The following is a 23,422-nucleotide window of genomic DNA, read 5'->3' as shown; positions in this document are numbered from 1 at the left end:
GTAAATCCCCTAGCCTGCCTGCTTCAGCTCTCACAGCTATACCTGGGAATACTTCCATTTGCCCAGGTGCTCTCATGTGACAGTGCTGTTCTGCAGAAGTGGCTTGGGAAAGTTAAAAGCACTATCTATACTGACACGAGGTACTATCATTTCCCAGTAGACTCGGGTGCCTTCCAAAGGTGCCCAGAGGCCTGCCCTCACTCACCTGGTGACAGGCATATCTGAATAAATGGTCTACCAGGAGCCAGATCTCCTTGGGCACTTTAAGAGGTTTCTCACTGGCACCTTCATCCAAGGGAACCATCTGCAGAAGGGATTTCTCCTAATAGATGAAAAACAGTGAGAGTCAAAGGGTCTCAATAAAAATTCCTGTGTGAAACCATCTTCCCCCCACCCAAGTTCTGCTTATATGGGTATTATCTGATCTTCAGCTCTTAAGACTGTTTTTTTTTTTTTTTTTCCCCTCACTGGGACGCTCCTGGTCAGAAGGCACTCAATATGGATTTCCACAGTTAAATGATCTCCTTTTCTAACAAGACGCTTCATTTGACTGTTAAGCATTCCATCTGGGTTTATTATGTTTCTCATGTCGATGCACTGTGCGCTGTAAATCCTTTCAAGGGTGACACTGAGAACTGGCAATATAGTCACGGTAGAGTCCACACACTACCGGAGACTCACGGACCATTAAGTTACAATTGTCAACAGAGCACTTGGAGAGAGCAGCAGCTACTGAGTTGTTGACTTTTAATTTATTCTTCTTTCAGGTCTTACCACAAATATCAGAGCTTGCATTGTTGATTTAAATGGCGTTCTCCGGTCCTCAAGAATGAAAGACAATTCACATTAGACCTACATGCATGAATATTTCAGGCTTGATAGAAGATCTAATCTTAAGGCACTAAAACTCAAAGTCCTAAGATCCAAAAATAGTAAACTGAACACAGCATACCAAGAGCCAGAAATACCACGAAAAGTCTAGGCTCTGAGTCCAGAAGTTATTCTTTATAGTAACAGCTCAGCAAAGAGTTCTTAGGCCTTTGACTCCATTCACCTAACTTTCTACTCTCTCTTAGATTCTCCTGAAGGAATCTCAGAGGAAAACCCAGAAGTGATATAAGTTAGACCAGTAACTAAACCTGGAAATGGGGAATAAACTCAATTATTTCATGTTTATATAGTCAAATATAAAATATATCACAAGGATTTCTGAAATAGGTTAAAAGGCATCTGAAGGTAGCCTTCATACAAAATCTAGTGCAGAAAATGGTGACCAGTTTTTGGCATCTTCCATCTCCTACACCTCTGGTTTAAGGTCACATATTATGTATAGTCAAACTTAGGAAGTGCTGTAAATTTGATCCACAACCCTTAGCTGTGTCACTTGAAGGGAAAGAAGAGAAGTATTTCACTACTTCCAGAGAGCGCATACACTAGAACAGACAGAGGGCTAAGAAGAGTATTCTGTTCTTCAACATGCACGGGTGACCTTTTAAAGCTGCTGTGCCTTTCTATGGGCATCAGGAAGAGAAGGAAGCATGACAGTTGGTTAGCATTTAAAATCTATCTTCTTCACATTCATTTTGTTTCCTTTCTTTCCCTGGGAATCCATCACTTTATATTCACGTCTCCTAGAGCTGCCAGACCTTCAATCATGGCTCATCCATTAACTTCTTTCTACTTACAAGTATTAAATCCAGGCATCCACATGACACCTGAGCCAAAACACTGTCCATAATGCACTCTGCTCACTTTCTGGACCAAATGTAACACATGTACAGATTCTTCAGCAGAATAAATTATTCAGCACCAATTCATGTACTTTTTAAAAAATCTGACATCCAATTAGCACTTTTCCTGTACTAAGGCATTAAGGCAACACAAGGCACTATTCAAGATGAAAAGACACATGGCCTGCTATTAACAGGAAAGGGTTGGGAAGCAGAGCCGTCTCAATCCTTAGTGGTTTAAAAAGGTTAATAAAATGCCACCAGGTTACATACACCATCCACTATCCATTTTCAAATTCACGTGTGCTAATATGAAATGTCATGCTTGCTGTCTCTGAAGTCTAGAGAAAGATTACACCCAAGAAACAAACTTTAAAAAAAGTCCACAAATGATCCTGAACTCTAATTTTTCAAAGAGAAACCAGGCACGCTGTGTCTTCTTTCAATGGGACACATTCAGTACTTGATAAGTTCACACTCTGTAACCTTCGTGCTGTTAACTGAAGCACGAAAACAGTATGCCATGCCTACCATCAAAACACATTAAACTCCACCAAATGGGGAGGTCGCATTAGATACTGTGTGAAAGTGTTTTAAGAATGGTTTTCAAGCCCATATTTCTCTATTAGATGACCCTGTGTAGAGCTGGGCCACAAGCAACACAGAAGGAGTGCTCACTTGGTTCCTGTACTGGGTATGCAGGAGACCCGGGTTCTAGTCCCCTGTGCTCCACACCCTTGATGTCAGGAGCAGGATGACTTCAATGAGGTTCTCAACCTTCCTGGGTTGTCTATTAGAATGGAGACGACATCTTACCCTGTCTGAAGGCAGGGAACTCTACCACATGATCCCTATGATCTCATTCAGGTCTAGGATTCTATTCTATGCTCTATTCTTGACCATATCTGTGTATTCTTTCGGTAATTACTCTTATCACTTCCCCCAAATCACTCTTAAAGAACAGAAATTCACTTCTGCTTTTACTATCTCCATTGAAAATGGAGAATGGCTAAGCGGTACCCTCCTCCATCTTATGAGCTTTCATATACATCGAGACAGCTCTTCAGTTACTTCTCATTTCAAAAAACAGTAATCTGGAACTTTGGGTCCTATTGCTTTTATGTTCTGGGTCTCAATGACTTGGCAGGTGTAGTAAGTATCTTTCCTGTACTTTAGACACACTTAAACACAGCTGGCAGAATTCGGGGGGGATTCTCATGGAGTCAGAGGTCTCTGATATGGGAAAGCCAAGGGATAAATTCCAAGGACCATGGTTAAATGTTAACCAAGCACAGGGAAATGCATAATCACCAACGGATTGCATTACCTTTTCTAGGAAGCTGTCTTCTTCCTGAGAGCAGAGCAGGAAAAGAAAGTCATTGACAGATAGAAAATGATTAGAATTAACTTACAGAATTAGAAACAGATCAGTATTATTAGAATGCACTAGCTTACTAGATACACATATTTTAAACAGCTTTAAATTCTGCAAATAAATTCTGTTGAAAATGGAACACATTCTCACATACAAATTTCTCGATTATGCATATTCAATTTTGGGCAGTTTGTTGAGACTATCGCTCAAGAAACATACGTGTGCAGTCCTAGACTTTGGTGTCCATTTGCAGATGTCAGCTGATCAGCCAAACGCCCACTGGGGTTTCCTCTTCCTGCGCTGCTAGGCGGCATCTCGCTCACCCTAGTGCCACTTCAATGGAAGAATGTGGTTGTGAGCCCGAGAGCAGCCACGCAGAAGGAGATGGTGAGCATCTCTCCTCTCCACTACCATGCCTCTCAGCCTAGCTAGCAGTCTCTCTCACTCCTTTCCCCCGCCTGGTACCCTCTCCCTTCCTCAAGGGCCATTAGAGTCCCCAAATATACAGTCTCTCTGAAATACGAATTCATTTCATTCCAGACCTTTGTGGACCATAAGATTCATCATTATCCCCTAGTGTGTTTTCTTACAGGGCATAACAGAAAAAAAGAGAAGCAAGGAAGAGGGAAGAAGGTTATCTTTTTAATCATCTTTGTGTTTCACCATTATTACCATCTAACAAAGACAACAGCAACTACTGCCACCACTTAAGGGGTATCTGCCATGTAGCGGTAATTGCAATGGGCTCATATAGTGTCATTTAGTCTGCAGACAAAAGCAAAGTAGATACTATTCCCATTTTATAGATGAGGAAATTGAGGCTCTGGGAGATTAAATTATTTGCCCACGGCCACACTATTAGGTATTAAGTGGCAGAATCTGGATTACAACCCAAGTCTGACTGACTCCACAGTCATGACCACTATGCTCCCTTAGGTAATTCAGAAAAGGATAAGCTGATTGCTTCCTAGACAGAGAGGCAGAGGAACTCTTCGAGAATGTATTCTATTCTCTGGCAGGCTGCTGCTGCTGTTAAGTTGCTCCAGTCGTGTCTGACTCTGTGCGACCCCATAGACGGCAGCCCACCAGGCTCCCTCGCCGCTGGGATTCTCCAGGCAAGAACACTGGAGTGGGTTGCCATTTCCTTCTCCAATGCATGAAAGTGAACAGTGAAAAGTGAAAGTGAAGTCACTCGGCAGGCTAAAGACAGTTAAAAGGCAGCAGGGTTAGTGGAAAGAGTACAGGCATGGGTGTCAGGCAGTCCTGGGTATGAATCTTCATTCTACCTCTTATTCATTTTGTACGGACTGCAGGCAAGCTACTGAACTTCACAGAGCCTCGGTTTCTTCATCTCTAACCAGAGACAACAACATTTACCTCACAGGCACGCGGAAGTGGCCTAAAACTCGGAGTAGGGGAGTGGGGCGGAGGGTGTGCAGTGGTTTTGCAAAAGGCCAGCAGCAGGCCAGGTCTCTCAAAGCTCCCTGCACCTCCCCAGCAATTCCCAACCCTGTCAGGGGCCTCCAAGAACCTGAATAGAAATCCCATGTCTCGGTCTGAGAGTGAAAGGAGAAATCCTGCTCTCACCATCAGAAATGTGCAGGAGGTTGGAGGTGGGGAAGTATGTGTTCCCTGACACTCCAGCTAGTGGTGCTGAGCGCATTTGTCCCACATGACTGTTCCATATGATGGGTAGAGTTTTTAGCACTATTAGCTACATTATGAGTTAAACATGCTTTTGTAGCATATATACAATGAAATATCATATATAGAATGAAATAAAAGTAATCAGAACAATAGTGCTTTATAAAGGATACAAAATTTATAGTATTGTAATTATAATATTTGGACGTTAATTCGGAGGGCCAAACATCTAGGTTAACTCAATTTTGGAGTACAATCTTTTTTAAAATTTGGAACTACTTGTTAACAAACAGAGAATCTTCCTGTCTGACAGACTTCTCTATCTTCCCTCCCGTGAATATGTGCCATATGATATGATGAGTAAAACCGGGCAGAGTTTTTATACACTAACCTGCCAAACCATCCAAAAGGTCTTCTTTGAGCACTATCTACCAGTGCAAGACACTGAGTTAAATGTCTTTGAAGGGTGGTGGTGGGGGGCAGGTGTGAAAAGTGAGGCTACACAGAGGGGAAAGACATGGTCTTTGACTTGGGTTTGCAACTGAGTTGGGGTAAAGAGGCCCAGAATTTATGGCCTGGCATTATTTTGATTCACCAATCTGAGTTCTCAATAAATGGTAAAAATACATAAACAAAAAATCAGCGTTTGTACAAAGGAAGAAGTCCAACTAGGCCTTAAAAGAGTCACAGGATTTTAAAGGGTAGAGACGAGGTGGGGACATTACAAGTGGCGGGGGAGCAGAAAGGAGCATTCTCCTAACGCAGGCCTACCATTGCTGCTAATCACTTAGTCCAACTGACTTGATTACTGGCTGTAAAAGATTACATGTTGATCATATTATGATCAATGTTATGTGGCAGCCAAGCCTGGATGGGAGGGGAGTTTGAGGGAGAATGGATACATGTATATGTACAGTTAAGCCCCTTCTCTGTTCAGCTGAAACTATCACAACATTGTCAATGGGCTATACCCCATACAAAATAAAAAGTTCAACAAAACAAAAAAGGGGAAAAGAGCCCAGGAGTCCCCAGCAGGAACACTGGCTTATAACAAATACACTGCGAATCGTTCTTCACCCCAGCATTCAGCCTTAGAGGAAATTTCCCAGTAATAAATGCAATGAAAATCATGTAAAAAAGTCATTTAGAGGCAGATTCAAATTTAAAAATAAAAAGCAGAAAACTGAACAGATACTGAAGTTCTAGAAAGGATTCATTCATGTGAAATCTAAAAAGAAACACAAACCTTAAACTTCATAAGATAAGAAATGGGTCATTAGGTCAGAAAGACAAAATAAATGTCTGCTAAAGAGATCACTGGGAACAAATTATTCACCAAGTTGTTATTCATGCTATTTCAGATTTTTGATATTGTTCTGTTAATAGACATGTGATGTGCTTAGTCGCTCAGTCGTGTCCGACTCTTTGCGACCTCATGGACTGTAGCCTGTCAGGTTCCTCTGTTCACTGGGATTCCCCAGGCAAGAATACTGGAGTGGGTTGCCATGCCCTCCTCCAGGGGATCTTCCCAACCCAGGGATCAAACTCAGGTCTTCTGCATTGCAGGTGGATTTTTTACCATCTGAGTGGCCAGAAAAGCCCTTAATAGACAGGTCCCCAAGCAAATACAGCTGGTTCCCTCATCCCTCAACTTTTTCCATCTCTGTATTTACAAGCCGAACCTTTAGCTAAATCTGATGGGTTCAAGCCTAGTCTCCTTTCCCACTAGTCCAATCTACATGTAAACTAGAATGTCCCTCCAAATGTGTCTATTTATAACCACCTACTAATGTGACCATTTACAACCACATACTACTCATCAAAGACTTCCGATGGGTCTAGATGCCCTCTGGCTCCAGTATAAACTCATCTGTTGACTTCAAGACTCTCCATCCCCCATTCCCACCCTACTTAGTCAGCTTCACACACCAAAATAGGCTGATTCTGAGACTGATTTGCACAGAAATTAGCTCATCAATCAATAAGCTTCTATAGCATATAAGGGCTTGAGTAAGGAGCACAGGAAAGGAATCTATTTGTTAATATAAATTACAAGTTCCACATTCTAAATGACTCATTTTAAATAACTTTCCAAAATATTGACTTACCAAACACATTGAACATGGGCCCCAGTAAAGGAAGTTAATGTTTAGATGATCTCTAACCAAACTTCCTATTAACCTCGGTTTAGAATTTAGCCATACTGTAAATACAAGTAAAATTTCATCACCACTGAATTATAGGAACCCAATAAACTCTCTAATACTTTGTATTAAATATATAATGAATACATATTGATGAGTATACACTACTTAATAAACCAGAAAAATCTACCTTAATTCTGGAAAAGAATAAAGATAATTACAAAGAGATTATCCTGTTTGTCGCCTGTGCTAATCCTAACAGTTCTAGTAGCGGCAAAGTCACTACCAGGGAGAATGAAAAGGATTTATACCAGTTAGTTTATTCTGCACTTGCAGGGAAGAGCATGTAGCAGAAGAATCTTGGTGAAAACAGCACAGGAGAGTCAACACAGGCACTGAACTCATGTCTAGTTTCACTCAAATTTTAGAGTAAATAATACAAAAAAGGACAATAGGTACCATCTCATGGGATTTGAACTATCATCTTGGGTCTTGCAATAAGCAAGAACAAACTGAAGCATTTCAGATGGTCAAAATCAAGCCAAACCAGCATGGGAAGGTATTACAAATGGGGTACAGACAATCTTAGATTTCTTGTTTGTTGCCCCACACTAATATGGATAATTTCCTCATCAATGAGATCCAGGAATTTAATAATAATTAAATGCAACAGGCTGTGAAAAGAATCAGGACTCTAAATCCTACAAAATTAAAGCTTTAAACAGAATAAATTGTGACCACACACATACAATTTAAGAACTCAATAGTTTCGTAAGAAAAAATGATCAGGGTTCTATTTAAAAAACAAACAAACTCTGAACCATTCGTGCACAAAAAGAAGGAAAAAGGCTTCCTACAGAGCCATTAACTCCACTAAAGATTTTGGCTACTTCCTATTCATGGTCAAATGTGGCTGAATTACCTGATAATATCTTAAAGAAACCTTCCTAAATGCTGGTTAAGTCTCCTTCCCATCCCTTTAATTAAGATGGGACAATTTCAGTAAAGGGTAGTATATAGTGCCTAAGCCAACTTTGAGCAAAAGGTTCCAGTTAGAGGGAGTACAAAAGTATAAGTTTAAAAAATCATTAAGAGGAAACAATCAGACAAATTTTTAAAATGGCAGGCCCTTGACTGGACAATTGTCCTGGATTCTTAAAAAGCCAACGTCATCAAAAGAAAAAAAGGGAAGAACTGTTCTCTAGAAGAGACTGCAGAGGCCTCACCAAATGTACTGCATGAATCTGAATTGGATCTTGGCTTTACAAAGCTATGAGAGGAATTATTGGGACAAGTGGAGAAATCTGAATATTGACTGGCTAGTTTTCTTAGGTGTCATAATGGCATTGTGCTGATATAGAAAGTGTCCTTTTTCTTGAGAAGCAGGTCAAAGTGTACACTGGGAAGTGACACATGACCACTTAGTTTTTAACAACATAGCAAAAAAAAGGTATATGTCGGTATATGTGTGGAAAGCATGTGGGTGCACTGTACCATTCTTTCAACTCTTCTGCACATGTGCCAGTTTCATAATAAAAGTTGGGAACAAGAAAGCTGGGAAATGGCGTTTGGGATTGAGGCAAGGTGGTAGGAAAAAGAAAGGGAAACAACTTCATTTAGATTATATTCTAAAAGGTGAAATAGTAAATCTAAAACACAGAAATATGATGGTAGAAGAAAAAAATAAGTATCATGAAAAATAATACACGCAGTCATGAGGGCTCTAGGGAAACAAGCATAATTCCAAGAAAGAACGCTGTGAATGAGCTCAAGGGTTTTAATCTGCCATCTGAGTCATTGCTACAACAATTCCACGGCAACAGAACAGATCACACTCTGACAAGCCAGCAGCCTGCCCGCCGGTCTAGTCTTCCCTGCCAGATGATACAATCACTGCTCCAGCTAAGCCAAAAGGATCAATGTGAACACTGGTGGTAATGATGACATATGGCTGTCACATCATTTAATTTTCTTTGGTAAAAGACCGAGTGTACTTCCCAGACAGGTCTGCACACAAATATAATATTTTCATTTAGAAGAAAGGTTCTTTTTTTTTTTTTTTGTAGTTCTACCAGTTTATTGCTACCAACCCATCTCCCTCCACCTTCCTCTTACATGCATGCTCAGTCATGTAACGTCATGGACTACAGCCTGCCAGGCTCCTCTGGCCATAGACTTTTCCAGGCAAGAATACTGGAGTGGGTTGCCATTTCCTTCTCCTAACAGTTGTTACTAAATAATTTATGTTCCTGAAGGTAATAAGCATTTCCTCCATAAGGACATAGCTTGGTGTTGGGAAATGAAAATCCTCTTCTTCTCTTTTCTCCAGTTGAGTCATATTAAACTTGCATCAAACTTCAGTGCACATTATAACCATCTGGGATGCAGACAAAAACACAAATCCTCAGACCCTGCACCCTGAGATTCTGATTCCACTGCTGCAGGTGAGGAGGGGGATGGGCCTGCACCTAGGTAAGGACCCCGAGGGGCTCTGAGGCAGGTACCCTGTGCTTCATTATGGTCTTGGCTCCAACAAACAGCCAAGTTTGACTTGGATCAGATATGATGATACAGTGAGAAGCTCTGGACTGCGACTGAGAAAATCTGGGTGACAGACTCATCACTAACTTATTCCACTTTGGGCAGGTTATTGTTTCTGTGCCTCAGTTTTCTTATAAGTTTGATGAGGATAATATCGCCCTACCCCTCACTGGACCTCACATACATGTTAATTTATATAAAAATGACTTGAAAATATGAAGAGTGTAACAATTAAGCATTGTATCTCTGAAAAGGGAGGCTTTAATCTCACTCAGTGAACTTCGTATTATCTATTATAGCCACGACAAGAGTCAATTACAGATTACTCTCTTTTCTTTCCTTTTAGGCTTAATCCAATGAAAGGCGTGCTAGAGTAAAGTGACATTCTTATTCACCGCTTGTGGTCCACTGCCCACCTCCTCCCATCAGCCCTGACCAAAGAGAAAGCACAGAGACAAGGAGGACATCACTGAAGCACTGTTAAATTTCCATCTTAGGGAGATTCATGCTTTACGATGCCTCTTACCAAGTCTATGAGTTTGGTAACAGGAACTTCTCGGATTGGTCTTTTCATTCGGCACAAAGCCTCTAAGGATGTACCAAAACAACTTGGGAGGTAATTTCCACTGATGGTCAAGAAGTAATCTTTGCCTCGATCCAGGTGGAGGACAAGAATATCTTCAATTTTATCTTCCCCTGAGTTCAGGATGGTCACAGAGTCCTTGCTGACATACACATCAAGGGAGATATCCACGGTCTCATCTGAAATATAAGAGATGATAAACAGTAACAGAAACTTCCAGTGGAAAAGCAGAAAGGGGATGAGAACCAACAGAAGAACTGTCCTCTAAAAAAATCATCAAGTGATGAAGGAGAGATGGGACACACAAAAAAGGGAGGAACCCCAATATAATGACAGTGAAGGTGAGAGACATGTGGTTAGAAAACAAGAAGTTAAACAAAGGGAGGGGATGGGAGTCACGAGGGGACAGTGCATCTCGAGCAGAGACAATGGTAAAGGGGAAACTCACTTGGCTCCAAGTAGCCCTCACAAGGTTCAGCCCGAAGCCATGGCTTGCAGTACTGGCTGTCATTAAGCTTAGGGATGAAAGAAAAATGGCAGGGAACCTGTCCATTGTTGCTGATCTGGAACTTCTCCTTTTGTAGTTGCCGAAACTTCACATTCTCAAACACAAACTGGGGAATAACAGACAGACACAAACATGCATCACTAGTAGGGGAAGAAAGTCAGTTGGATTATTCCATAGAGAATATGAATAAAGAACAAGGTCATTATTAACCATTATTAACTGCTGATGTACTCGCCAAGCGAGCCAGCTGTCCACCGTCCCCTCTCACAATGGCAGCGGAGTGAGGCACGTCTCACTACTTCTCTAGGTTACTGATTGTTCCTGGGATCCTGAGAGGATAACCTGACCTCAGATCAGGGCACGTATCCCATGATCAACTTCTGGTTCCTAAGATATGAATTAACCAGTAAATCTGAAATATTAAATAAGAGCAGCTAACATCTGAGGGCTTACTTTGTGCCCAGTGCTGTTTTAAGGGCTTCGCATGTATTAACTCAAGTAATCCTCACAACTGTCCCTTTATCCAGAAAAGGAAACTGTGGCTCAGAGAGGGTAGGACAGGTGCCTACGGTCATATGTCTACTAGGTTGCAGCGCAGGGACAGGAACAGAGGCAGTCTGCCTTCAGCTCACACAGTCTTCACAACTCTGCTAGTTACACGATTTCCCCTGTGCTGACCACTATGGGCAGGAGACGGGTGGCTGGGTATGCTCACCTCCCTCCGGCTGAGTTCTAAGGAAGGAAGGAAATCATTTTCCATTCTGTCCATGATGCGTACAATATCTTCAAACACTTTCCGGTACCTCCGTTCATCCACAACCTTCACCTGAAAGAAAACAAACCCTCTTTTCAGTCTTGCATGCTCACAGCTCATCTTCCTTCGAGATTACCTAACGGCTTAAAACCAGTCATTATAGCAATCATTTCAAATAAACTGTGGTGCAAACAACTTCCTCAAACACTTTCTGAAATCTCATTTCATTCACACCTTTTATCTGAAAAAAAAAAAACAAACCAGATAGATCCTTATTTAGTTTTCTGTGCTCTCAACTGATATATCTTGAAGAATCTAACTATTTTTCAAAGGTCAGTAAAACAAACAGAAATTAAATAAGCGTTACAGAATCATACACTGCAAGGTAGAGGTAAGGTTAATTGGTTAACTTCTTGGAAAAGTTACACCTCTGTGCTAAGAAACTTGGCAATAAATATTTAGGAAGAATATTCTTTGCTCCACTGTTAAGTAATTTAGTGGTGGAGAAAATGTGATGACTGTGCTTAAATATTATTTCCAGCATTATACAAATTGACAGTGTCAAAACATACCTGTTTCCAACAATGATCATGAAGCACTGAAATAGCAGAAAATAATTACTAAAGCATTTAACTCTATTAGCTGTTATGCACAACGCACAATCGTAATATCGATACTCAGATTATATGATAAAGGTATGTTAGTAAATAGACCCTACAGCCATTTTAGAAAACAGCTGATACAAAATGTCCCAGAGCAAAAGTGTGACAACAGACAGACAAATCATTTTGACTAACAGATCAAAAAACTCCCATCTGACACAGCACTTTCAGCTTCCTGACACAGCTGTGCCTTTTTTTTTTACTGTTAAAACTTTATACAAGTCGATGCTCCAAATGAACAAAATTAACATAGCCTTTTCACTTATTAAGATCCTGATTTCTTTTTCAGAATAGAAAACTTTACAAATTCAATTAAAAAAAAAAACAGATTGATGCATACAGTAGAGGCTGTAAGGAAAGCATGAAAAATAATCAAAGCTGAGCCAAGTATCTCAAATATCTCAAAGATTTTTACATATCTGAACCATACTTAGAGAACTGAGGGGTAACCCATCATTAGGGTAAGGGGAATTTAATACTTCTTAAATTCTTCTTCAACATTTTCCAAGTTTTATTTCAAAAAGTATTCTACATGTGTCATCTTATTTTCACAACAACCTGTGAGGTGACCAAAGCAAGGATTACTGTTCTCGCTGTTGAAAATCTCGAGGTACAAAAAAATCAACTAATTTGCTCACTGCCAGTTAACAGCAGAGGTGTTATCTGAACCTCTAGCATAAGACCCTTTCCAACATACCAGGTATGTGACTTGGGTAGGTTTTAAAAACACAGATGCCTCAGCCCACAGATCAAAATCTCTAGAGGACAAGGTCCATGCATTTTGAAGCTCTCAGGCAATTCTGAAATCCACCAAAGTCTGAATGCAACAGATCCCATTACCAATTGCAGGGGTCGGAACTCCATCTCAGCTTAATCTCAGCCAGCCCACAGCAAGGCTTAAGTTAATTGGCCCCTGAGCACTTGGTCCCTTTGTTAACAGTCACTGATGCGAATGGTGGTAAGAAACATAATGTGGTTCTTAAAGCCTCTAATCATAGCATGCCTAAGAGTCCAAAATATGGGGTGGTTACCCAATAAAATCAAAGCTCTTCTCAGAGCATTATCACGATCAAAACCCTTAATGCACATGAAGGGTAATGAAGGGAAAAATGTCATCACAGAATGTCACCACTTAACACACCCATTTTAGAAAAATAAATTACCAACAAAATTAGAATTAAGAAATAAGTACAATGAGCTAGATCTTTATAGAAAGACATGGATAGCATCCTAGAATATACCACTGAATTAAAAAATAGTAAGTTGTATACCGACACATATAGGATAAGACCATTTATGATATATACACAGCAACACACAAATAATACCATATTGGGTATGGGTAAACAGAAAAGCAAATGCAAACACTGAGAACTGTGCCAACCAATATATCAGCCAGTAGCCACATGAGGAAATTCACATTTAAATAATTCCAAATTACATAAAATAGAAAATTCAGTTATTTCAGTCACACTTCAAGTGGTCAGTAGCCACCTGCAACTAGTAGCTACTGGACTGGACAGGATAGATTTAGAACATTTCCATCATCACAGAAAATCTATTGGAGAGCGCTAGTCTAGGAAGAAAAGAAATTCATAAGGATAGTTGGCCTTGCAAAAGTGGGAGTGGAGGCTAGAACAGGTGAAGATCTCAGCTTTATCTGTGAATTTTGCTTATTTTTAGTTTAAAGAGAAAACATGTTTGCATCTCTGTGTAATTGAAAAAGTATTAAAAACTAGAAAGGCAGACCTTTATTACAGATATAATATATTTTACACAAATATACACAGAAAGCATGGAAAAACTGTAAATATCCTGCTAGGAGCTCTGCATTAATATGTATGTGTTAGTCGCTTAGTTGTGTCTGACTCTTTGTGACCACAATGACCATAGCCCGTCAGGCTCTTGTGTCCATGGGATTCTTCAGGCCAGAATACTGGAGTGAGTAGCTATTCTCCAGGGGAGATTCCCAACCCACGGATCGAACCCAGGTCCCCTACCTTGCAGGCGGATTCTTTACCATCTGAGCCACATTAAAGATACACAAAAACACACAGAAAGCATGGAAAAATTGTAAATATCCTTCTGGGAGCTTTGAATTAATATGTATGGAGTATTAGAAATATTCTGAGGTTCTGAAAAAAATATGCACAGAAAAGCTAAGCATAGCTAATGAAACTAAAAAAGTTAGTGTTTGGGAGGAAGATATCCTTTTAAAAATGGATTAAGAGAACTCAAATGAAGAAAACATGGCAGTCTACAAGTCTAAGCTAGAAATTAAGTGGGCAAAAAGTAGTATCTGAAGCTATATGTACTCAGTAAGTTCTTTGGACTTCTGGAGGCCTTGCAGGGGTAGTGGAAAGATCATCTGTAAGTTTGGGAATTAAACAGGCTTAAGATTTGAATCTCAGCTCTTCTTCTAGCTAAATGCTTTTTAAGGAAGTTTATTTAAACTCACTGGTTTTTCACTTGCACATCTGTTAAACAAGAAATATTTAACTCAAAGCATTGTTGTGAGGAGCAAATGAGATGTGTATAGATTGCCTAGCATGGTGTCTGCTACATACTAGCTACTATTTGACTAACACATACTATTATTATTCATTATTATTTTAAAATATCAAAATGGACGAAAGTCAAGTCATGATTGACTCAATAAAATTTAGAATCTATTCTAAGACCAAGAATTAAATTTCTACATAAAGGAAATGCTCTAAAGTCATTCCCCTCTAAGACAGGAGCTAGATAAGACATATTGCTGAGAACCAATCTCAGAAGTCAAAAAAAATTTACATATGCACAGAGGAAAGAAATCCACCCCACTGTGCTCTTGGCATGTCTGAACTCATTAATCCTCTTGAGGAGATACCATTATCCCCATTTTATAGAGGAAGAAGCTGGAGTAAAGGGATGTTGCATAGATTTTCCATGGTTACATTTAGAAAGAGTTTGAGCTGGGATGAGAGTTTAAGCAGCCTAGCTATAAGGTCCATTCTATCTAGCATTGCCCTATACAGATTCTGTCAGATCATATGACATCAGGTCTGGAAAATCTACATGGAATAATCTAAATGTACTAGTTGTACTAAATTAAGTCAACAAGATCCCAGAATATAACCTGTGTACTAATAATACACACCTAGGAATACAACAGGAAAACAAAAACTTTACTCACAACGGAGACAAGACAATTCAAATATTGGCCATTATTCCAGCCCAGGATGCAACAGAGTTAAAGAGAAATTTAAAATCTGTGCTCCTGAGAGGGGAGGAGTGGGTGAGATGTACGGAGAGAGTAACATGGAAACTTACGTTACCATATGTAAAATAGATAGCCAACGGGAATTTACTGTATGGCTCAGGGAACTCAAATGGGCTCTGTATCAACCTAGAGGGATAGGATGGGGAGGGAGATGGAAGGGAGGTTCAAAAGAGAGGGGATATATGTATACCTATGGCTGATTCATGTTGAGGTTTGACAAAAACAACAAAATTCTATAAAGCAATTATCCTTCAATAAAAAAAATAAAATTTAAAACAACAATAAAAAAAAACAAACCCACGCTTCTGGATGGGAAGACTTTAGTATCTTAGTTAGCAGGACTGACAGTATGCCTCTTAGAGTTAGATACAGATGATGTATTCTGACCAGTCTGTGCCTCTTTGCTTCTGCTGTCCCCAGCCCTCCACCAGGAACCTCTCTCCCAGTGCTTCTACTTTTCACTATCTTTCTGATGCAAAGCTATTCATAATCCTTTAAAACCTGGCTTCAAGCTCTTCTTTATGTATAATAACTTTAGGAGGTGAAGGGTGCTACCAGACATTATGCAGCATGAGAAACATCTGTGTCATTAAAAGGCCATATGGACAGCATTTAGGAGGGTCAAGGGCTCTAACTTCTCAATGTTGCAAACAATTATTCGGTTATGAATTGAAAACGTTTATGGTTCACTGAATTACTGATCCATTCTGAGTCTGAATAATGCCCTAAGAATAGATACTTAACACACAAACAAACAACTGTGTGAACAAACAAGTGTTTACCCCAATATGGAAGAGGGCGCTAACAGGCTTGTGGTCACTGGTTTTCAGTTCCATGTGACTCCGGTAATGAAGCTGATTAACATTAATGCCTCTCCAGAGAATTCGGTCACACCAGGCTGGCACTCGACATTTCCCACTGCAAAAAAAAAAAAAAAAACAAAACAACAAAAAAACAACAACAACAAACCAGCAAGGGATTAGAAGGAGAACATACCACGCAAGAGTAGAATATCTACCACACTGGTTCAGACCTGAGTTCGGCCCCCTTGTTATCTGCTTCTCCTTTCCTAACGACTTCAACTATTCCCTACTCTATTGCAAGCTCTGTGAAGGGACTGTCTTGTTTGCCACTGAATTCTCAGCCCCTAGCACAAGATCTGATGAAAGTAGGTGCTCAGTGAAGTGAAGTGAAGTGAAGTGAAAGTCACTCAGTTGTGTCCAACTCTTTGCAACCCCATGGACTATACAGTCCATGGTATTCTCCAGGCCAGAATACTGGAGTGGGTAGCCTTTCCCTTCTCCAGGGGATCTTCCCAACCCAGGGATCAAACCCAGGTCTCCTGCATTGAAGGCAGATTCTTTACCAGCTGAGCCACAAGGGAAGCCCAAGAATACTGGAGTGGGTAGCCTATCCCTTCTCCAGGGGATCTTCCCGACCCAGGAATTGAACCAGGGTCTCTTGCATTGCAGGTGGATTCTTTATCAACTGAGCTATCAGGGAATGAGTAAACAGTGCTCCTAAGGTCAGGATTTACATTTTCAATAATGTTGCCCCAGGGAAAGTAGAATAGCACCTTCTTAAAATAACCTCAGAAGGGTAGGATTATATTCAGAATACTTCCCCTTTGTTTGCTCTATCAACTGCAATGACACTTCACAACAGATAGACAACAAATGAACTCTAAAAATCCAGTCCTATACTTCTAGAGTGGGTTGAATCAATGGAGATGGGTAATAGCAGAGGTTTCCTCTTTTTTTTTTTTTTCAGAGGTTTCTTTAAACCTAGACTTTTGTGGACAAGTCGAGCTTCTAATAATGATGAACTAAAAAACCTAAACATGCAAGTTTGAACACATAACAGCCTATAAGAATACCAAAGGAAGGGAAGAAGCCTATTCATCATTCTATTAAAATAAGCAACAGTGTACACCTGATCCAGATGGGGACACAAATAAAGTTCATATCAGTAGCTCTTCAGTTGACTCTCAGGCAAGTGGAAGAAACAAAGCGCCATGCACAAGATCTGTCAGGGTCACTTTTCACTTGCTGAGCAGCTCCCTCCCTCAGAGGACAGGGAGACAGGCTCCTCCCTCCCCACACTCCAAGTCTAAAGAAGCTGATGATGCCTGGGAATTCTCTTTTTCTTTCAAACTTCTGGGTTCAAACAACTAGGAAACCATAGTGAATGAAGAAACAGTAAGAAGACACACAGCCACCAGGCACACACCAACAGGGGCACTTTACTAGGGGTGATCAGGAAATCAATAGCCCCTCACTAGACAGGATTCTCAGCCTCCTCTGGCGGTCATGCAGGCCAGGCTCAGCACTGGTATTTTTAAAAGTCCCCCAAGAGATTCTAGGGTTTCCCTGGTGGCTCAGTGGTAAAGAATCCACCTGTAATGGAGGGGATGCAGGAGACACAGGTTTGATCCCTGGGTCAGGAAGATCCCCTGGAGAAGGGAATGGCAACCCACTCCAGTATTCTTACCTGGAAAATCCCATGGACAGAAGAGCCTGGCAGGCTACAGTCCATGGGGTTGCAAAGAGTCACACAGCCGTGCGCACACGCGTGTGCACACACACACACACACGAGAATCTAATGTCCACTCAGGATCAAGAATCACTGTGCTGGAAAAACCTTTCATGCTGCTTTGTTTTCACATCTGGTATCGTGAGTTAAAGAGATGAAAAAGTGTTTGGGCAAAGAAGCAGAATAGGGCACTAGGTAAGGAAATAGGGGCAAGATCAGGAAGGCAAAAATCAAATAAGCAGTCTGCTGAGGTGAGAGAATAAGGCACTGCAGGCAGCTCATAAAACTTCAGAGCAGTTCACACCCTCTTAAGGTGAGCTCCCTAGAGGAGGAAATGGCAACCTACCCCAGTATTCTTTCCCGAGAAACCCCATGGACAGAGGAGCCTGGTGAAGTCGCAAAGAATCGGCCACAACTGAGCAAAAGCAGAAGCAAGCAAGATGAGCTCACCTGTGAGTACACAGGAATTAAAAACTCTTCTTTAAGAGCACTGAGCCATTACGTTTTTATCTCTGCTTCTGGCAAGACCCCCAAACTTCCCAGTCCCTCAGCAATTCAGAGGGACAGAAGTAAGATCAGGTTTTAACCTATTCCATAATGAGGTTCTTGTTATTTTACCTGGAATCCCATCGGTCTGTTTTAGAATCATACTTATATGTGGGGATAAACTTGATTTCCCCTTCCATGAAGTCAGCAAAAGCTTTTTTCTGTGTGCGTTGAATATTTAGCTAGAGATAGAAAAATGTATCATATAAGCCAAGGTAACACCATCTTAATAGAAGTGATAATCAGGTTGATCAGTTATTTTTCTATGCATCTAGTTTCTGTATCTTTTGCAATTGTCAGAGTACATAGATAATATTTCTGTGCCTTATGAATTAAATTTTGACATTCCCACAGCATCTAAACTCACCCACAGACAGGATGCTCATATAAGCATGTCACTAATTTTTTATTGCTAATGGTGGTCAGGGTACAATGGAAAAATGAAACCTGAATAATCATAAGTTCCCTGAAGTTAGCATGTTTTTTTTTTAAAGTTATTGAAGCATAGCTGATTTACAATGTTTTCTTAGTTTTTGCTGTATAGCAAAATGACTCAATTATACGTATATTCTCTTTCATATTCCTTTCCATTATGGTTAATAACAGGATATTGAACATAGTTTCCTGTGTTATACACTAAGATCTTATTTATCCTATATATAATAGTTTGAGTACAGCTTTTTTTAAAAAAGCACACAAATGTTGACTGGATAATTCCCAAAGCCAAATTCAGTAAGAGTTAGAGATCATTTTGAAAATTATCCTCACTCAAGTATTTCACCAGAATTACATAAGATGCCAATTGTACCCCCTTTGGAGGCAGGACAGAGGAAAAAATGCAAAGAAGTTAGGTAGCCAACTTCAATGTGAAGGTAGACAGGGTGAAGATAGGCTTACTATAAACACCACTCTACAGCAAAACATCAGAATTCTGACCATATCTGAAGGTTAAAAGCCTCATGTTAGGATTAAAGACATTAAAAAAATAGACATTCAAGTCAACTTGAAACATTTTCTCCCCTCAATAAGAAGCATTCACTTTCAGCAGCAGTATCCATATGCTGAACTAAAAAATCCAAGTCCTGTGCCAGGTTCTGAGGCAAATTGCCAGAAAACTAGGTTCCTCAATATTGTTTTATATAAATGCTACCATATCAATGCTTCCCTGACAAGTTTTAACATCTATAAAGCAGCTAGTCTCAACTTCTCGATCAGTTCCCATTAGACCGCAGTTTGTGCTATTTGTCCCAGACAAACTTCTCTTCTATGCTCCCCAATCCCCTCATAGGGCCTCCCTCTTTTACCTCCAAGCTGTTGCTGAGCCTGCCAAGTAATCATAGAGCAGCTTTCCCTGTTCCATCTGCCAAACCACATCAACATAGCTGAAGGCCTGTTTCCTCCAGGAAGTGTTTTCCAATTAACCCCACCCATTCTCCAACTCATTTATACAAATCTCTGAAATCTCTTCTTGATAAAGACTTAATGAATAAATGTTACATTGACTATTTATCACTAATATTATCTCCCCTCCTCCCATCCAAGTACTTTGTAAAAACCTTGTGTGTATTCACTGCTTCACTAGTCACAATGTTTTCCCAAGACAATGAGACCTTTCCATCTACTTCTAGATTAAGACACACTTCCCATGGGGCTTAACAATTTTATCTGCTATGTAAGAAAGAACCTATAAGATAAAATTTTACTTACCTGGTCAAATTTCAAGAGTCTCTGAAGGTCATTCTTGTTAATAAGACTCTTCACTTCACTGGCATCAGGCATGCAAAGCCTGTAGTTCAAATCTCCCAACCAGATGACGACACTGAGGATCAAGCAATATATGAGTAAGAGTAGCAGTAATTAGCATAAAAGTCAATGAGAGGAGAATGCAGAGAAGGAAAATGGGTAGATTACTGATAAGCATTCATTTATCACTATCTGACAAGGGGTTTGAGTGCTAACTATCCTTTGGGGATGAGTACTATCAACGCCTGAGAGGGTCAAGGGGATGAGAAAAGAGGTGGGAGGACGGACACTGCACGCATGAGGAACAAAGATGGAGAAATATGGGGTGTGTGTGGGACTCGGTAGCCAAGGAGTTAACTGCCTCAGAAAAGCATGTAGTTTATTTGCTGGACTAGCTTCAAAATTTCACCTGGCTGCTTGCCAGGTCTCTAGGGGAAGAGAATCTGAACATTTTCTGCCTCTCCAAGCTCTGATGTTCTACAGGCTCTCCACAAGGGTCTGCACAGTCTGAATGACACCTCTCTCAGGCGGGGCCCACTAGCGAACAGAGGTCCAGGGCTTTCTGCTGTTGTCAGTCTATCTACCCCTGCCCGGGAACCACAGTCCAAGTCCCAGGAAGGAAGAAGACTGGCAAGCCCACAGGGGCCCACAGGCTCCCAATCACAGCAACAGACCCCCAGGTGTGCTTAGAGCGCCACAGGGGAGACCCTGAAATGACTGCACCAAAACGGGCTATTTCAAATTCTAAATGGGTCTCCTTGCCAATCTTTGATGCAACATGAAATTTAAGGAATCCCAGGTAAATAAATTTATGGAATCTCAGGTCAATTTTATGACCACTGATATCAAGGCCTTGCTTTACCACTGTGAAGCAGAATTCCATATGATCCTAAATGTTGAGACAATATGAACAGGCCAACATCACTATCTTGCCCTACTCTTTCCTCAATTACCCCACTCTCTATTGATTCTAATAGCCCTCAATTTATCTTTTGTTTTCCTGCTAATTCCTATCTCAAACCACTTATTCCAAGTCTCATCACCCTCTCAGAGTTTCAATTACTAGTGTTAATTTCCTCACAGCTATTTTCTCAACTGATTCCTTGAGAATCCATTCCTCAACTGATTTTTGTTTCTGTTCTTATTAAATTCCATTATTCACTAACCTTTCATATTAACCACTGGTGTTTTTAAATAACCATGGCCCCTTTTCTGAATGATTCACAGTCAGTGAAAAGAATAATGTAGACCTATGTTTACTGGCTTGGAAAATAATTCACAAAAAATAGGATAATACAGTCCTATATACTGAGTATGTGTGTGCATGTGCACAGATAAAAGTCTAGAACAGCACTATTCAGAAGAAATAGGATGCACATTACAAATGTAATTTAAAATTTTTTAGTAGCTGAATATAAGAAATAAAAGAAACAAGTGAAAATAACTTTAACAACAAATTCCATTCAACTCAATATATCCAAACTTTTGTCATTTCAACATGTCATCAATATCTTAAAAATTGAGATAGTTTACATTTTCCCCCATAATTTCAGTGCATAGTCTATGCTCACCACACATCTCAGTTTGGACTAGTTACTTTCAAGTGCCCAGTAGTCACCTATGGCTACTGGACTGCCATACTGGACAGCAGAGATCTAGAAGGATACACACTGAATTGTCCACAGTGGTTTTCTCTGGAGGGAGGGACTGGCTGGGGAAAGCAGAGATAAGAAATGATGGATTTTTTTCCTTTCACCTTTTATTATATTTATAATAAATATTTCTATTTTATAATAAAAAATAATGAAAACTGATTACAACTGACAGACCCCCTCCACCAATACTCAGATGTCCGCTGATAGAACTAAGCTTTCCTCTGATAGCAAATCTAATTTCTCTGACTCATTGCATCTGCTAGTTGTCAAAACCTTCCTCTTCTTTGTGAACCCAATCCCAAAACAGTAATCTCTCACTCTGCACATTTCTATAGTTTCTCATCATGGTTAGTCTCTTAGCTCCGCTACTCAAAGGCTAAAGAAGACTTAACCACTCACTCATGTTTCATGATGTTCAGCTGTGGGAGGGTCTGATTTGGGACCACAAAACTCATTCGTGCGCAGATGTCCTTATAATCTTGATTCCTTCTTTCAAACTCTTCCACGTGGGCAGCCAGGTGGGAATTGACAATGCAAAAGGTAGTGTTGTGAAATACAAACCTCACAGCTACCCCACCTTTGTTTCCCTGTTAGCAAGAGTAATTATTCACAGTTAGTACAAAAGACACAATGAGCACCTGAACTTCATATGGACATGAAATCATAATCAAGCTCAACTCCAGATTAACTCACCATCTTTCCCATGATTCCAGTTCCAACAGTTTCTGTAGCAATATCACGGATATATCGCAACTGATCCTTTCTGGCAAATATCAGGAGCATCATCCCAACAAGGCGGACTAGCTGAACCTTTAAGTTCCAGGAAATTAGAAGAGGTTTGTGTTAATACCACTCTTTGCACATCTCTAACTTCCCACAAGTAATTTTCCACCAAGAAGATATAATCATGCCTCAATTTGAATCTAAATCCTCTAATTTCCCAATGGACCTCATAAACAGGCAACAAAATTTTTCCAGGAAAGCGCTAATCTGGCTCTGACCAGTAAAAGTCTTCAGGGACAACAAGTACCCTCAGCTCTAGATTCATTATTTTAATCACGTTTTAGCCTACCATGAGTAAGCAGTATTTAAAAGCTGAATAATAAAGACAAAGCCTCTATCCCAGCTTGTTCCTTTTGCCTCTCCTTCCTAGTAAATTTCCTAATAAAATGTATAACAATCCTATTGACTTTGTGAACTAGAAATATGTCTGAAATATGTATTAGTCTATATGAGAGGAATAACATCTTCAGCAGTCTTATCACCTACATCAGGTGTAAGAAGGGGCAGATGAAAATTACTCAGACAGATGACTCCTTTTGAAGGGCTTGATATGGTAGCTGAATAATTAAAATAACTCTTTTGGTAGCCTCTACTATGCGCCTTCTAAAGACCAACAAATTGGGTCACCTTGCTAAAGTCAACTCTACTCTTGACTTACAACCAAGTTTTAAACTCATTTAAATTCCACAACACTCCTGTTCTTGCTCCAATTCTAAAGCTTACCCAATGCACCCACATGCTTCAAACTGCTTTTCTGTAAAGCATCCAGTTCTGACCGTGTAAGCAAACAATTTCAATCTTAAATTCTTGTTGCAAAAAATCACTTATATGTCATTTGAGTTAATTATTGCTATCAGCACAGTAAAATTCTTCCTTTCTCTTAAAACTTAGCCAAGCAATGAAACTATAGAATTGAGAAGCTTAGGGAATTTTTTTTCTAGGAAATAGGAATGAAAAGC

At 40.2% G+C, this 23,422-nt stretch overlaps 1 protein-coding gene across 2 annotated transcripts in view; it reads right to left on the bottom strand.

Annotated features, from left to right (window-relative positions):
* The window catches only part of OCRL (OCRL inositol polyphosphate-5-phosphatase), a 48,043-nt gene that overhangs the window by 5,037 nt on the left and 19,584 nt on the right, over window positions 1–23,422 (bottom strand). The window contains exons 11-20 of one of the 2 annotated variants that reach the window (XM_070290797.1): window positions 22,374–22,490; window positions 22,080–22,267; window positions 19,990–20,101; window positions 18,355–18,464; window positions 15,986–16,121; window positions 11,241–11,351; window positions 10,466–10,631; window positions 9,961–10,196; window positions 3,058–3,081; window positions 206–322 (exon numbers count right to left, since the gene is read on the bottom strand). In XM_070290797.1, coding sequence (XP_070146898.1) covers window positions 206–322; window positions 3,058–3,081; window positions 9,961–10,196; window positions 10,466–10,631; window positions 11,241–11,351; window positions 15,986–16,121; window positions 18,355–18,464; window positions 19,990–20,101; window positions 22,080–22,267; window positions 22,374–22,490 — 1,317 coding nt within the window. The remainder of the gene's footprint in view (window positions 1–205; window positions 323–3,057; window positions 3,082–9,960; window positions 10,197–10,465; window positions 10,632–11,240; window positions 11,352–15,985; window positions 16,122–18,354; window positions 18,465–19,989; window positions 20,102–22,079; window positions 22,268–22,373; window positions 22,491–23,422) is intronic. The other variant, XM_070290798.1, reaches the window with a different exon arrangement.

The sequence above is a fragment of the Ovis canadensis genome, chromosome X (assembly GCF_042477335.2).
Source record: "Ovis canadensis isolate MfBH-ARS-UI-01 breed Bighorn chromosome X, ARS-UI_OviCan_v2, whole genome shotgun sequence".
Classification (NCBI taxonomy): domain Eukaryota; kingdom Metazoa; phylum Chordata; class Mammalia; order Artiodactyla; family Bovidae; genus Ovis; species Ovis canadensis.
This window is presented reverse-complemented; position numbering and strand designations above follow the sequence as displayed.